The sequence below is a fragment of the Pteropus medius genome, unplaced genomic scaffold (assembly GCF_902729225.1).
Source record: "Pteropus medius unplaced genomic scaffold, Ma_sr-lr_union100, whole genome shotgun sequence".
Classification (NCBI taxonomy): Eukaryota; Metazoa; Chordata; class Mammalia; order Chiroptera; family Pteropodidae; genus Pteropus; species Pteropus medius.
In genome coordinates this window covers 241630-256397 of record NW_024353909.1, presented here as the reverse complement: position 1 = coordinate 256397, position 14768 = coordinate 241630, and the positions used below count along the sequence as shown (strand labels likewise).

At 47.9% G+C, this 14768-nt stretch overlaps 1 protein-coding gene and 1 pseudogene across 2 annotated transcripts in view; both read right to left on the bottom strand.

Moving 5' to 3' along the window:
* PSKH1 (protein serine kinase H1) overlaps positions 1-13803 on the bottom strand; it is a 24839-nt gene extending 11036 nt beyond the window's left edge. For both annotated transcript variants that reach the window (XM_039851833.1, XM_039851834.1), the window contains exons 1-2: positions 13651-13803; positions 4083-5109 (exon numbers count right to left, since the gene is read on the bottom strand). In XM_039851833.1, the coding sequence (XP_039707767.1) occupies positions 4083-5039 (957 nt within the window). In that variant the 5' untranslated portion in view covers positions 5040-5109; positions 13651-13803. The remainder of the gene's footprint in view (positions 1-4082; positions 5110-13650) is intronic.
* An 846-nt stretch (positions 13804-14649) lies between these two features.
* On the bottom strand, positions 14650-14768 carry LOC120593994 (uncharacterized; annotated as a pseudogene).

Below are 14768 nucleotides of genomic sequence, written 5' to 3'. Positions count from 1 at the left end.
AGGTCAGAAACAGACTCCAGCAACATGCAGAGGCGCATGTCAGGGAGAGTGGACTGAGCGGACCTCAAAAGCCAAGATGGCCTAGATTCAAATTCCAGGCCTGCCACCTTCTAGCTGGGAGACCAAGGACAAGTTACTTAACTTAACTAGCCTCAATTTCTCATCTGTAAAATGGACTATTGAGGAGATTAGAGATGTTGGGTATAGAACCCTCAGCCCCATGCCTGGTGCTCAGTAGGTACTACATGATGGCAATGGTCAGCATTATTCCAAAGGAAGCAATGTTTGAATTAGATCTCTTAGAGCTGGTCAAATTTCCAAGGTGAACAATGTAGCAGAGGGAAAAGCTTGAGCAAAAGCGAAGTGTGGAGAGTTGTCTGAGTGAAGCAAACATCTTGGGTCTATATTGTGGGGGAAAAGGTGGGGTGTGCAGCTGGGACTGAAGCTAGAGTATCTAGATTGTCAGGATCATGGGAAGGCAGGATGCTGAAAGAAAACCCACTTGATGTGCTTCCCTCTGCCACTGGGGATGTCAAGGCAGGACCGTACATACTCTCCAGGCCTGAGCCCTCTCTTAATCTGCCCTTAAAAGCTGACGTTCTTCCTCAAAGCTGATGAGCCAAAGAAGGGTTCTGTCCTCCACTCCTCTTCCTAAACTACGGCTCACACATACTACATGGAGCCCACTCTCTGGGATCCCTGATCCACCCCAAACATCCCAGGGAGGCCAGGCTCCTCCATCCCAAGCTGGGACTATCCAACAGCCTCTGTTAGCCTTCCGCCTGCTAATCTCCAACGCTTTCTGTTGCATTCCCCCCTCACTAGCATTCCGCTCTCTCCCTCCTAACACTTCAATCCCCAAGTAGCCTCTGGCACTACAGAGCTCAAACACCTGGCCAGCCCCTATCCTAGTCAACTTCTGTTCCACATTCCTAAACAACTTACTGTTTATTCTGAAGCACAGTCAGTAATGTCCCCTTCTCTTTGCCTGCTCAAAGCTCACCTCCTGCACAAAGTCCTCTATTCAAGTCCACAGAAACCACTGAACCTGACAGAGGGCTGCATGGACAGCCCTCACCAATCAAGCACACTGGACAGAGCCTGGTATACATGAGATACCGCCATGAGGGGGCAGGGAGCAGGATAAGTTTCCCTAGAAAGGTACTAAGTACCATGAAATTTACTGTCAGGTGAGGCATGCACACCTCCAAAACTTGCTAAGTTCAAAGTGGGCAATCCTTCATTTACTCAAGGAGTTAGTCTGAAATACTCTCCTCTCCTCAACATGCCATGCTCTCAGACAGGTTATCTCGCAAGACCTTTCTCATTTAGACAGCCTTCATAAGGGCAAATGACTGTCACACAGTATAAGACAGATGGCTGGATTAAGGGCAGGGGCAGGGCCCAGCCCTAAGAAGGTCTAGCCCAGCCACCTGATCTGGGTCCTATGGGACTGAGCCCATGTTCCAGACTGCCCAGGCCCAGCAATTCTATGCCAAGGCCTGCGCTGACATATGCCTAACAACAAAGGTTCAGTCTTTGGCCATTTCCTATTTCTAGTCTTTCTTCTCAAGCAGTCTCAAGGCCCATGGAGATAGGGAACAGACCTCATGTTTCTGTGCATCTTCCCCAGGAGCGATTATGGGTAGCCAATGACCAGTAAACAGAAAGAGATGCTTGGTCTCCAGCTCAGAGAGCCTGATCTAATGATGAGGCCTCCTCAACAGCCCAGAAAAAATCCCTCCTAACCCAGAGTTCTCTGCAGACAGCAGTGGAATCTTCTGGGGTTCAGCCAAGCTCCTAGTAACAGACAGGTGCTGGCAGAGCTGGCCAGAAATTTGACTCTGGAACTAGGAACTGATGAAGGGTAGCGGGGGGCAAAGGCTGGGCTGTGTCCACTCCTCAAACATTGGAAGCCCCAGACTCATGCCCTATGATTCCAGCAAAGCAAGAAGTAGAATTTCAGGACCCAGTCTTATGGCTACAGTAGGAGTAGGAAACACAAGTCCATTCCTTATCTCCCTCATTTGTCATCCTACCCTCAGATAATCAATAGCCAGTTAGCAAGACTCTGCAAGGTCTAATTAGATAAACTACCTGATCAACAACTGCAGGAATCAGGAACTCTTGGCCAAAGCTACAGACTTTTCTAAAGAGTATTTCCTTTGTTGGCATCTCTTGGGAAACCTCCCTTCCTCTAAGCTTGCTACTCCCTCTGCCAGCTGAACCCTCAAAAGCCTGGCACCAAGCAGAGGTTCAAGGGCTGGAGCTCCCAGGGCACATCAAGTCAGGCAGGGCTCAGGCATAACACTGCTCTGTGAGGTAGGTTCTGGGTCTTCTGACCCATGATGAAACCCAGCCCAGAGAGTGAGCAGGACCATGTCCTTTGTGACCACCTCATTACAGCCTGGGCTTCCCAGCCAGTCATCACTTGCTGACTCCATTTGGAGGAAGAAAGAAATTGTGAGAAATTTTAGGAGACAGCTGGTGAACGTCCTAGTTTCTCCTTTACCTGTGGCCAGCACAGAGCTGGCCTGAAGAGGAAAGCTTCCCATCCTTCCTCACACCACCCTGAGCCACAGGAACCGAGGATCCCCCTAGAGAATGTCAGCCTCCATCCCCACAGGAGAGAAGTCCTTGACTAACCCCAAGACCGTGTTTGGAAGCTGACAGGGAAGATGAAGGAGCACAGGACCTCAAACGCTGAAGGCAAAATGGTATGAGGCTTTTAGGTGACTCCTGCAGGAAACGCTGCTCTGGATCAGTTGGCTAGGGCCAGAGAGGGCCCAGCCCAAAATCCTTGGGAGGAAAGCTGGGCCACAGCAGAGCTCCCTCCCCTCCATGTGGGTTGCTTCTCGGCAAACCCAGGCTTAAGGAGAGCACTGTGGAGAGCACTCTGTAGGAGGCACTTGAGAACAGGCCCTGACTGCCTTGGCAAAATTCTGTCATCCTACAAAGCTCACATTACCTCCCATGTAAAGCTATAAACCACATTCTTTTCTTCACAGCCTCCCTGAGCACACCATTATGCTCTAGCTTGCAGTATTTCCTGAGTCAGCCTCATTTCCTACCAAATCAGCATCCTGCCTAAAGGACCTACCAGCTCTTACCTTTTTCTGCACCTTTCTTTAGCTCCCAGTAGTGCTGTACCTAATGGATTTTTTTCAACTTTCAGAACCATCAGTGGATCCAAAGACACAAACTGATGGCCAGCTATTTGAATCTGGCCTGCAGATTAGTGTTTATTGGCAAACAAGATACTGCTTAAATATGTGAACTAGATTCCAACATTTCAAGATCAGATTTTCTGGTTCTCTTGCGAAAACTGGAATATCTGGATGCATGGGGTCCTCATTGGTGTGTGGCAAAGCTGGGAGAGATGAGAAACAGCTAGCTGCTCCTTTAGAGAGGGCATGGTCACTCTAGCTTGCCACAGTTCCCATGGAGCAGATACTGTGGAGGCCCTGCCTCATGTCCTCTCGGCCTGCCTGAGCTCACCTCCAGCTGTGGCGCTCCTGTGTATGATGACAGCTTCCCACTGCCAGTGCCTGCATCTCTCTGCTTCTTTGCCGGAGGACTTTCTCTGGCACTAGCTGGCATTCAGGACAGCCCGGAAGTGCCAAGGAGTTAACACCCTCCAAAGAAATTCTTGACTCATACAGGAGTCAGTGATTAAAAACCACCCACTTCTCTGCCCTTCAGTGGTACAATTCTGAAATACATTCCACATGATTATTCACAGGGTCCCCAGTGGGACTGAGTTCCAGTGGCCAACAGTAGCAGTCCACTCTTTAATGTAACCTTTACTGACTTTTTCCCTTTCTGCCTCACTTTCCTTACCCTTTACTTGTGCTTACTGGAATCACATCCCAATTAAACTATGTGCTCCGTGTCCTTGTTTCAGGGCTCACTTTGGGGGTAAACCCAAACTAAACCATTCTACTAGTCTCACTTCATCATTTTTACATCACCTGCCTGGCCCCACCGCATGGCTGTCAGGGCACATCCCTCTGAGTGAAAGCTGCAGGGCATGCCCCTCCACACAGAGGCCTTCCAACATCCCCAGGACAGCGCAGACTCACCTCCCCCGAGTAACTGTACTTGCCCCTGAGGATCTGCCGGTACAGTCGGGTGCGGTTGTCATCTTCAAAGGGCATGGTGCCACTGAGCAGGATGTAGGCGATGACACCGAGTGCCCACATGTCCACTGAGTTGGTATAGGGCTTTCGGACAAGGACCTCAGGGGCAATGTACTCCGGCGTGCCGCAGGTGGTCTTCATCAGGCAGTCATCACCCTTCTTGCGGGCACTGGCCAGGCCAAAGTCAGTGATGATGATCTTGGAGTCGGTGCCGGGGTGGTAGTAGAGCAGATTCTCAGGCTTGAGGTCTCGATGTGTGATGCCCAGTGCGTGTAGATATCGGACGCCATCCAGCACCATCTGCAGCACCCGCGTGGCGTCACGCTCAGTAAAAGAACCCTTGGCGATGATGCGGTCAAAGAGCTCTCCGCCAGTGGCCAACTCCATCACCATGTACACACGCTCCTGAGTCTCAAACACCTCCACTAGCTGGATGATGTTGGCGTGGCGCACCCGGCGTAGCACACGCAGCTCTGACTCACACACCTCCCGCCCCTCCCGGTACTTGGTCTCAATCATCTTGATGGCATATGGCTGTCGGGTTGCCCGGTGCTCCACACGTACCACTCGGCTGAAGCTGCCTCGGCCAATCAAGGCTTTGATGTCGTACTTGGCTGTCACACGTGGGTCAAACTTGGCCCTGTACTTAGCCACCCTGGCCCTGCGTGGTGGTTCTGAGGGAGGCTCTGTGTGGCCAGTAGTGGGGGCACCAGGGCAGGGGTTTGCACACTGGCTGGCTGTTGGGAGCCCAGCTTTGAGAGGGCCAACGCTGTCCACCTCCGTGATGAAGTGCTTGTATACATCACTCTTAGTGCCACTGAAGGGCTCTACCTTCTTGACCAGATCCAGGTGGACATCCTTGGGCGGCTCAGGAAGGACCTTGCTTGTCCCACAGCCCATCACGGACACGGGGGCATCCTCTCCAGCGAGGCTGGCAGGACCTGCTCTGCAGGCAGTGCCCCGTCTACACCTATAGAGATAGAAAAGAAGACAACTCAACATAGCTGGGGTCACCTCTGATGGAATATCAGCCATCCTCTTCCCCCTTCCCCCTTGCCCCTTGATAAACCTAACCTAAAGACCTGGCTCTAATGTGATTCCCTGGAAGGGATGATGACTTTGGCCCAGGAGTGCTTGGAGCACAGGCTCAATGGAGGGTCTAAATGAAAGACTGGATCTGAGCTCCATGGTCTTGACTTACATTTCCCCAGATCTAATTTTCACACTGCTCTTCAACCCCAAGAGAGGGGCAGGCATATGCACCAGGCTCAGCTGTCATTGTCCCCACCTTCCTCCCTACTCTGCCTGGGTCCCTTATCCTAGTTGAAGTCCTGTGTTTTTTAAATGTTAAAATCATTCCTCTTATTATTCTGACTCATCTTTCCTGAAACAGGAGTGTGGAGTGCTAGAGACCTGCTCTCCAACACTACCACCCACCAGGGCTCAGAAATCCACTTCACCAAGGCCTCCCCCATGGATATCTTCCCTGGCCCTCTAGCCCTCCTGCTAGGATTGATTCCCCTGCAACCACCACCACCCACTGCCCGGGGTCTCTGTCCTAACCTCACCCTTTCCTAAATGGCTCCCGCTACTTTGCTAACACACCATCTTCACTCCGGCAGTTTAACCACCCTGTTTCAGGGTCTCTCACTTCCCCAGCCACCACATAGATGGCTAAAAATGCCACACAAGTCCCAGAGGTGGCTGAAATCAATCCCAGTGAACTTGAGACCACAAGCCTTAGCACACTACCACCAGGTAGCCACCAAACTGGGCATCATTCAAGAGGCAGAGGGAACCCTGAGCTCAGAAAAGACACTAGCAACTTCATCCAGATGTGACTCAGGCTGTGGGTGAGGGTGCTCTGCTTCTTTGGGATGAGGATCCAGGAGGCTTCCCATTTGTTTCCCAGACAGAGATGTTCCAACCCTTAATACTCTGCAGCTGGTGGCCCTGGACCAGGTAAAGTACTGAGCTACTGCTTTCCAGAGGTCACTTCTACTCAGACTACCCTTCTCTAAGTCTATCTGAGGCCATGGGTAAAAGAAGAGGGCTGAGAATTTCCTATTAATTATGACATATAGAATTGGGGGTAAAATGATTACTCAGATCAAACAATTACTGAACATTTACTAGGGATATAGGAATGAATAAGACATCCAATGTAGGTTATATTTTAATACACACACACACAAAAGCAAAACATGGTCAGTAAACCCACAGTCTAAGTGAAGAGAAAAGCACAAAAATGGATAGTTTCAATATAGTATGGTAAGTGTTAGGCTTGAGAAACAATAATAGATACATGCAGAATGACGCAGGGGTTAGGAAAAGCTTCCAGGAAGAGGTGATCCCCCACGCTGAATTTGAAGTAAGAATGAGTCAGGTGAGGAAAGCCAGAAATGGTGTTTCAGGCAGAGAGAACAACACATTCAAAGGCCCAGAGGCCCAGAGTAGCACCCTATGCCTGGAAATGGGCAGTTTGGTAGTGCAGAGATAGGATGGGGGGTGGGGTGCTGAAGTTTTGGAAGGTAAGTAGGAACCAGGTGTGGAGAGCAGCACGAGAAGTCAGGACCTTCCTAGGAGGTGACAGGAAGCTACCAAAGAGTTTACAAAGAAAGAGAAGTGATCACTGGTTAGGAAAGAAGCATTACGCTGAACTGGAGGAGGGTCAAAGTGAACAATACAGACCAGTGAGGGGGGTCGTGGCCCTGAGAGTGGGGTGGAATAGGGAGATGTCAGCAGAACTGACAAGGACTGGAGGCTGGACATAAGGGGTGAGAGAGAGAAGTTAGGGCAGCACTCCAATACCTTGCTCGGGCTCCTGGGCAAAAGGGTCAGGAGTGCAGCAAGAGGGGCAGGTTTAGGAAACAATGGGAAGAGGGCAGTTTTGGATACATTGCAGTGCATGTGAAACATCCATATGACATTTACTGCAAGTTACTAGAGGTACCGGTTGAAAACTGCTGGTCAGGGTCAGATTCCATGGCTGCCCAAGGGTGGTTCCTGGGGCCAAGAGGTAACACCTACACCAACCCCGCCCCCACCCTCCTGCAAAGCCAGCAAAAGATCCCATCAAAGGCAGCAGAAACAGACCCAGAAATGTTTTGCTGTAGCACTTTGGGGGTCACAGAGAACCCACAGAGGCTATCCGACTCAAGTGAGTCAAGGCCCTGAATTCGATATGGTGATACTGACCAATATAGCCAAGTTTTTCAAGGAATAAGCTCATCTCTTAAATATACCCAAGATCTTGATTACCAAGCCAGTAAATGAAAAGGAGGAATTTGGAGACCACAGATTAAGGACTCTGGTTTTAATCACTATGCTAAATCAGTATGTTTTAATCAATATGACTCTCAGCTAAATGAGGTTTATCTTTCCTCACACAAGAGGAAAAGATTCCTGCACCAACACAAAGCTCTCCAGGATTTGCTACAGTTCTCATCCAAATGCCCCTGAGATCCCACATAGCAGTTTAGGAAATAATGTTTAAACAATGGCATTTAGAAACAAAGTTCCTTTTCACAGAGGCCAAAGATTACAACTATGGACTTTGGAATTTTGCAGACTCATCTCTTCCTTCAGGGAAAACACGACAGTTCAGGAAAAAGATCCTGTGGCCAGGATTTCTAAGGTAGAACACAGTTCCCTGGTCCCCAAGACCACATGGTAAGCAACATCTACCACTATTAAGAGAGAAGACAAACTGCATGGGTGACCCAGGACAGCCACTTAGATGTCACTTCTTCCTGGTGAGAAAGCAGAACACTAGTCCATAAAATGTCTTCAGGCATATGTACTGGCTCTTTTTGTTTAAATGTGTATACTTAAGTCTGCAGCCATGCCACCCAAGCCCATCTGATCTCGGAAGCTAAGCAGGGTCGGGCCTGGTTAGTACTTGGATGGGAAACCACCTAGGAAGACCAGGTGCTGTAGGCGTAAAAAAATAAAAAATAAGGGACTGTAAGCTGACAAGGTCTTTGCAATCTGTGAGATCAACCAAGGGTTGCCTCGCCTAAAATTAAAAAATAAATAAATATATACCTAGTGTGGTCCATATCTACAGAAGCAGAACAAAGAGCTGCTTATAAGTTTAGCCATTTCAGTGAAAACTTCCTCTTCGTTCCTGATGAGAAAAACAAAAGTTTACAACAGAAAAGGCCTAACTTGTCACTTTAAACAAAGCCTACACAAGGATCTCAAGTCAGCAGTGAGAGAGTAAAGGATTATCCCTCTCTGACCTTCTTTCTTCCTTCCTGGGATGTAGTTTCTCCCACATTCGTTCCAATTAGAAACTCTTCAAAGATATGTTGAAGCTGGTACCCCACCTTCCCAACTCCACATCAAGAACGGAGGAAAGAGGGTGCCTGGGAGGGGAGTGGCCTGATAGCTTACAGGTGATCACAGCTGCTCCATGTTCCAATCACATCTGTTAAATTCTTTCCATTGTTGTCAAATGAAAAGGCAGACATAGGAACAGGAGAGGTAGCTGGCAAAACTCCTTCAGAGAAGAAGGGCAGAGTGTTTTCCTGCCCCAGCTCTCCTGTGTATGCCCCTAGCACAGTGACCAGGGTGGGGGTAGGGGGTGGATGAGGATGAGTTAAGGAAAGCCTCAGGAGAGTCCTCCCAGGAAGGGCACATTATGCCAGCTATCACAAGTTCCTATTCCCTTCATAACACATATCTGAACACATCTTGTGGAAAGTAATGAACTCTCTTGTCAGCCTGCACACCCTCAACCCCCAGCCTGATCCAAGCACTCTGCAAGAAAGGTAAGCGTGTTGAATACAGTGTGGCAGTGGGCCTGAGTATTCAGCACTACCGTCCTCACTAATACTCTACAGAAATGACAGGCCAAGAAAGACAGAAACTTGTCCCAAGCCACTCAGATAGTGTTGGCCAAGCACGGCACCAAATCTCCTGGTTCTCCAACCAGAGCTCCCATTACGTAGGAAAGACTCCAGAAGTATCAGGGCTGGGCCTCACCAAGTCAAGGCCTCAGTCCTTTCTCATACCACTCAGCTGGTGAATCAACAAACCTTTTGTGAAGGTTCCATCTTCTGAAACCTCCAATCTGGGTCACACTGCTCATTGCTGTAGTCTTGATAGCCTTTGATCACTAGAGCTGTCAGTCCCTTGAGAGAAGGGGCCATTTTTAGAACTCTCTGGCACCCAGCAACATGCTAAACTCAGAGCAGGCATTCAGTGTTTGTTAACAATGAATAAAAGGTGGTCTGGCTCTCAGATTTCTATTTGCTGTGAGGCAACAATCACAGAACCTCAAGCGGCAGAAAGACACCAGATTGGTGGTTAGATCAGATCCATGCTCTGGCGGCGCCTGTGTAAATATGCTCGACAATGGAGGAAGCCAGAACTCTCAGGTGTGAACTCCAAAGCAAGTTTGCCTACAAGTTGCCAGACCTGACCCCATCTGCCTGAGGTACTGCTATCGGTAGGGGAAGCCAGGGGCCTAGGAAAATGGAGCAAGGATGGAACCTGAACCAATTTGCTAAACACAGAAACCAAGACTGTGGATATCTCCCAGATAGGGGCTCACAGGCACCCAGCCTTCTTGAACACATCCCCTGAGATTGTTCTTCACAGCAAAGCTTCACAACTGTTCACCTGCAAAGGTTTCTATATTCTGCTCCCATGTTTTGAAAGACTGTCTATCAAAATTAAGTAGGCAGGAATTGCTCAGTAATCCCAAAAATAAGTAACTGCTATGCGTCACGTCTAACCATCATGAGTCAAGGAGACCAGGCAAAGAAGCCTGTCACATAAGACAAAAATTCCCAAACAAGGACCTCTGCAATCACAGGGTGAACTACATGATTCTGTTTTCTGAAACAGGGAAACTGACATAGGACCAGCAATCTCATTTTCAGAAAGAATACTATAAAACCGCTTTCACAAGAGTGCAAAGATATATTTCTGCAAGAAAGTTCATGACAGCATTCTTTATAATAATTAAAAAATGGAAACAGCCCAAATATCCATCGGTAAGAGAATAAAGAAACTAAAATATAATCATATAATGGAATACTCTGCAGCTGTTGAAAAGACTGACGTAAATCCATATATACTGACAAAGAAAGAGAGATACCAGTTATTTAATTTCATTGAGTGGTTTTGTGCCAGGATCTATGTCTGTGATGTATTAAGTAGTTTAAAATAGTACATAAAGCACATGTCCAATGAAGGATTTTAAAAAGTTATAGATATATACATGTCTCTAGGATGTGGGAATGTGAGGGGAACAAGCAGGAAGGGGAACTTTTACTTCTCACTTTATATACTTCTGTTGCTATATTTTAAAATCATCACCACATATTACATTTTTAAAGTTAACAAAAATATATATTGTAGAAATGTAGAGACTAGTATATGAAAAAGAAAAAAAAGCTGGAGGAATATACATCTAATTATTGGAGTTTGCATCTAAAGACACTGTGCAGTATTCACTCTTGTAATGTTTTAATTTGTAGCATTATTTCATAATAAAAAATTGTTATGACCTTTTTTTAGAATATAATAACTTGGGGCCCCACTTAAAGACTCCAGCTAGTCACCACTCCTCTACGTGTAATAATTGGTGGGCCGAGGCTCCTGTCTTAGGGCTGAGAGTGGGAGAGAAGTTCAAAAGTTTGCTGTGTCTTCCTCATTTTATTGTGACCCCCAACTCCATCCAAGACATCCCACCCACTGCCCATCCCATCAGTAGAAATACAATGTACCTGGAGTTCTCCTTCCAAAGTCACTAAGTTCAACCCGCAAATATTTACTGAGCTCCTGCTGTGGGCCAGGAACTCTGCCAGAGGCTGTGACAGACAAAAGGAAGGTAGCCATAGTCTCTGCTCTCAAGGAATTTACAGTCCAGGTGGCTCCCTTAATCCATTACTCTTACGATGCCTTGTGAGGCCACTTCAAGGCTGGCAGCCTGAAAGGGGTACTTCTGAGGTAATTTTCCCCCAGCAAATGAAAACACCACATTTTTCTATTTTAGCATCACATTAGACACCATGGCAACAGAGGGCTGTACCAAGAATTAGCTCAGTGATGACCTAGCCAACATAAATCAAATTAATACTGAGCTAAGATTCTTGGAAGGAAAAGAAGTTCAAATAAATAAGTCCCTTCTCTAGCTCTCAACAAACAGAATCGCTTCCCTTCTTCCAGGGCTGTATTTCTCAAAATTTTTTCTATGTATCCTGTGGTCAATGGAGACAGCTGTTTTCAGCTACCTCTAAGCTGAAGGATCAACACTTTGGCACACCTATAGCTCATTCATGTCATACAGCTGGGAACCTCTGAAGAGGATCAAATTGCCCACAAAACATGCTCACATTTATAAAGTAAAACAGAAGTCCAAACCAAAATCTCACCCATTTAACTATGAACATTTAATTATGTGACTAACAGAGAAGCCTAGTATCTGTTTCAGATTCCACGGAGACCAAGATCTGCAAGGTAATTCCATTCCAAGTGAGGGGCAACTCTAGCTCAGTGTCAGAGGCAAACAGTTTCCTGAAAACTGCTTTCTCTAGCTCACTAATACAACTTAAGTGCAGAAACTGCAACTAGACCTGGACAATGTGCTTTAGCAAACCCACCCTCTAGTGAGTCAGCATTCCAAATCTCTTCCAGGGAAAGGGCCAACTACAAATGCCCTGAGTAGAAGCAGTTTTGTCAGAGCTTTTCCTGATGAGCAGAAATGACCTTGAAGAAATCACATAACACAAGGCAGCTTCCTATATGAAGCTCAGTCTGAAGAGCAAAACACGCTTACTGAGATCTCCTTCTGACAAGGGACACACTCTGGAGAGAACAGCCATCAGTAAAAACAGTGGCTTCCATTTGCTGAGTTCCAACTGTGCCAAGTGTCTTATATGCACTCTCACTCCTCTCTGCAACCATATAAAGTAGGCATGATTATTTCTATTTTGAAATGAGCAAACTAGGACTCAAAGAGCGTCAAGATCCCCTAAAAGCCAAGGACTGACTCCCAGTCTTCTGACTCCAAAGCCCGTTCTTCTAACCAAATCGTATTGTCTCCCCAGGGTAGGGGCAATGAGACTGCAATGGGAGGCCACAAAGCACAGCTAGCCCTTCTTACTGGGCAAAGAAGACATAACAGCCTCCTGGGGGCAATAACAAAGATCTTCAACCAGGGAGCACGGCAAACACCTGGGCAGTTTTTTTCAAAATATGAATCGATTCCAGATCTTCTGAATCAAAGTCTAAGAGAGTGAGACTCTTGAATTTGTATCTTAAAAAACTACCCCAAGATATTTTGGACCATCAAGGTTGACAAGGCTGCATCACCTGTCACACGCATACGCATGCATGCATGTGCAAACACAAGATTTACATTTGCTGTGCTCATCTAAGATCCTGGGCCCTTATAAGTGCTCAGTAATACAGCTGAATCAGTATCTGTTCTTAAACCAGTAACCTATCCCAGTGGATTTAGCTCCTACTTTATGCCAGGCACAGAGCCAGACACTCAGATGCACACAGAAGACAGAATCCCCAAACCCACCATTATGTGGCACAACATGATCTACTCAACAGCATTCACAAGAAGTACAGAGCTGTCAATCTCTACATGTGAAGCAAGGGAGGCTTTTCCAAAGAAATAAAATCTAAGGTGAATTTCAAAGGACAGATGTAAATTTTCCACACTGATGAGTGGAAGGGGAAAGAAGAGTATTAAAAAATGAGAAAATTGTGTATCTAAAGCATAAGGGTATTAAATCACAGAGCTAATAAAAGTCTCACATGCCCCAACAACAAAATATGTAAACAGAAGATATAAGTTCCCAGGTGTTGACTTCAGGGTTAGGCCTCTACCAGATTATGAAGAGCCAGCCCTAAATGCCTTCCTATGAAGCTTGGCCTTTATCATGTAGGCGCACCAAGGAGCCAGTTTTAGGCCGTGAAGGACTTTAGACTTTCACTTCAGCAGGCTCATTTAGGAGTGAGCATGGGCCTGCGACAGGGGCTACCCCTTATAAACAGAGGGATGACTGGCTTACGGAACAGGGGACCCGGCTGGCCTCAGGCCTGCTTTTTCCCAGACTGAACAAGGAAGCGACCAGCTCCCGGTCACACGCTGGCGTTCAGTAGCAAAGGAGGGGTGTGGAGTTGGTGCCGGACACGAGAAGGCAGTGAGAACAAGCAGGTTAATTCACCATGACCGACGCCGGCTGGCTGAACAGCAGGCAGAGCAGCTGACCACGACCACCAGGCCCACGCGGCCCCAGAAACAGGCTACCCAGCGTAGCAGCACGTTTCGTGGCCATCGGACACCGCGGTCCTCGGACACCGGGGACCCCGAGCAGCCATCTCCTGGCCTGCTCCCCAGTCCTGTAGGCCCTGGCACACCGGGCACGGGCCGAAGACTTCGGGCTAAGTAGGACGGGCCCGGTGTGTCAGAAGCGACCGTGGCCATAGCTGTCTGCCCCTCCCGCCCATCGGGCCGTCGCCCTGGGCCGGGCCGCCTCACCTCGCGGGGGCGGCGGGCTCTTCGGCGTCTCGGCGGCTTTGCGGACCCTCTCCGGGCCGAGGCTACGGCTGCCGCGGCTACCGCCGCCGCCGCAGCCGCCGCCGCCGCCGCCGCCATCCTCAGGCGTTAGCGTCGTGGCGTCATCACAGCGCGCGCCTGACGCCAAAACAAACCTGAGCCGCCAACAGGGTGGGGCGGGGGCGGACCCTCGGAACGGCCGGACTACCCGGTTGGCCGCGCTCTGAGCGTGGCCTGCGGACCAATGGCTGCAGAGCTGGAACGGGCTCTCTCCGTTGGGGGTGGGTCTATCTGTCGCTCAAAGAATTTGTTTGCTGGGCGGAACCTGTTACAGAAAAAGGAGGAACCGCGGAAAGTAGAAAGAAAGTTTCTAGTTTCTGGTGAGGGGAAAGGTCGCTCTGTCGAGGCTGGGAACACAGTGCTTTTCAACAGAGGTTTCTGGAGGTGCCTTGGAACGCCTCACAGGATCGATTTAAATTTCATTAACAAGTCTTTTTTTGAAAAGTGCAGTTACAATTCAGGCACTCGGATATATTAAATTTGGCCTCCATCACAGAGGAGTCGAAAATGGTTAACTTGAGGATTGGTGAAGTCAGTCTTGAGCCAAGTTCAGAGTAACAGATTTTTGTTTGTTTTAATTTTTGTTGTTATTGAATTTAAGTATATCTTAAGACTGCAAAGCAAGTAGACTTAAAAAAAAAAAAGTTACCGTTCACAATGACCTCTATAGGATCAGAATCGTCTACTTTATAGTCAACTCAAATTTAAGGGGGGAAAAATAGATACTGCAAGTAATAAGGGGATTGCGACCTCCGTCCATCTTCCTCATTTTGTCTGTTCATTTATTTAAAGTCTTTATTGAACACCTACTTTACACATGGACCTATCTTTATTTTATTTTTTTTAGGCGAGGCAACCCTTGGTTGCCTCACAGACTGCAAGGACCTTGTCAGCTTACATTCCCTTATTTTTTATTTTTCATGCCTACAGCACCTGGTTTTCCTAGGTGGTCTCCCATCCAAGTACTAATCAGGCCCGACCCTCCTTAGCTTCTGAGATCAGACGGGATCCGGCTTGTTCAGAGTGGCATGGCTGCAGAC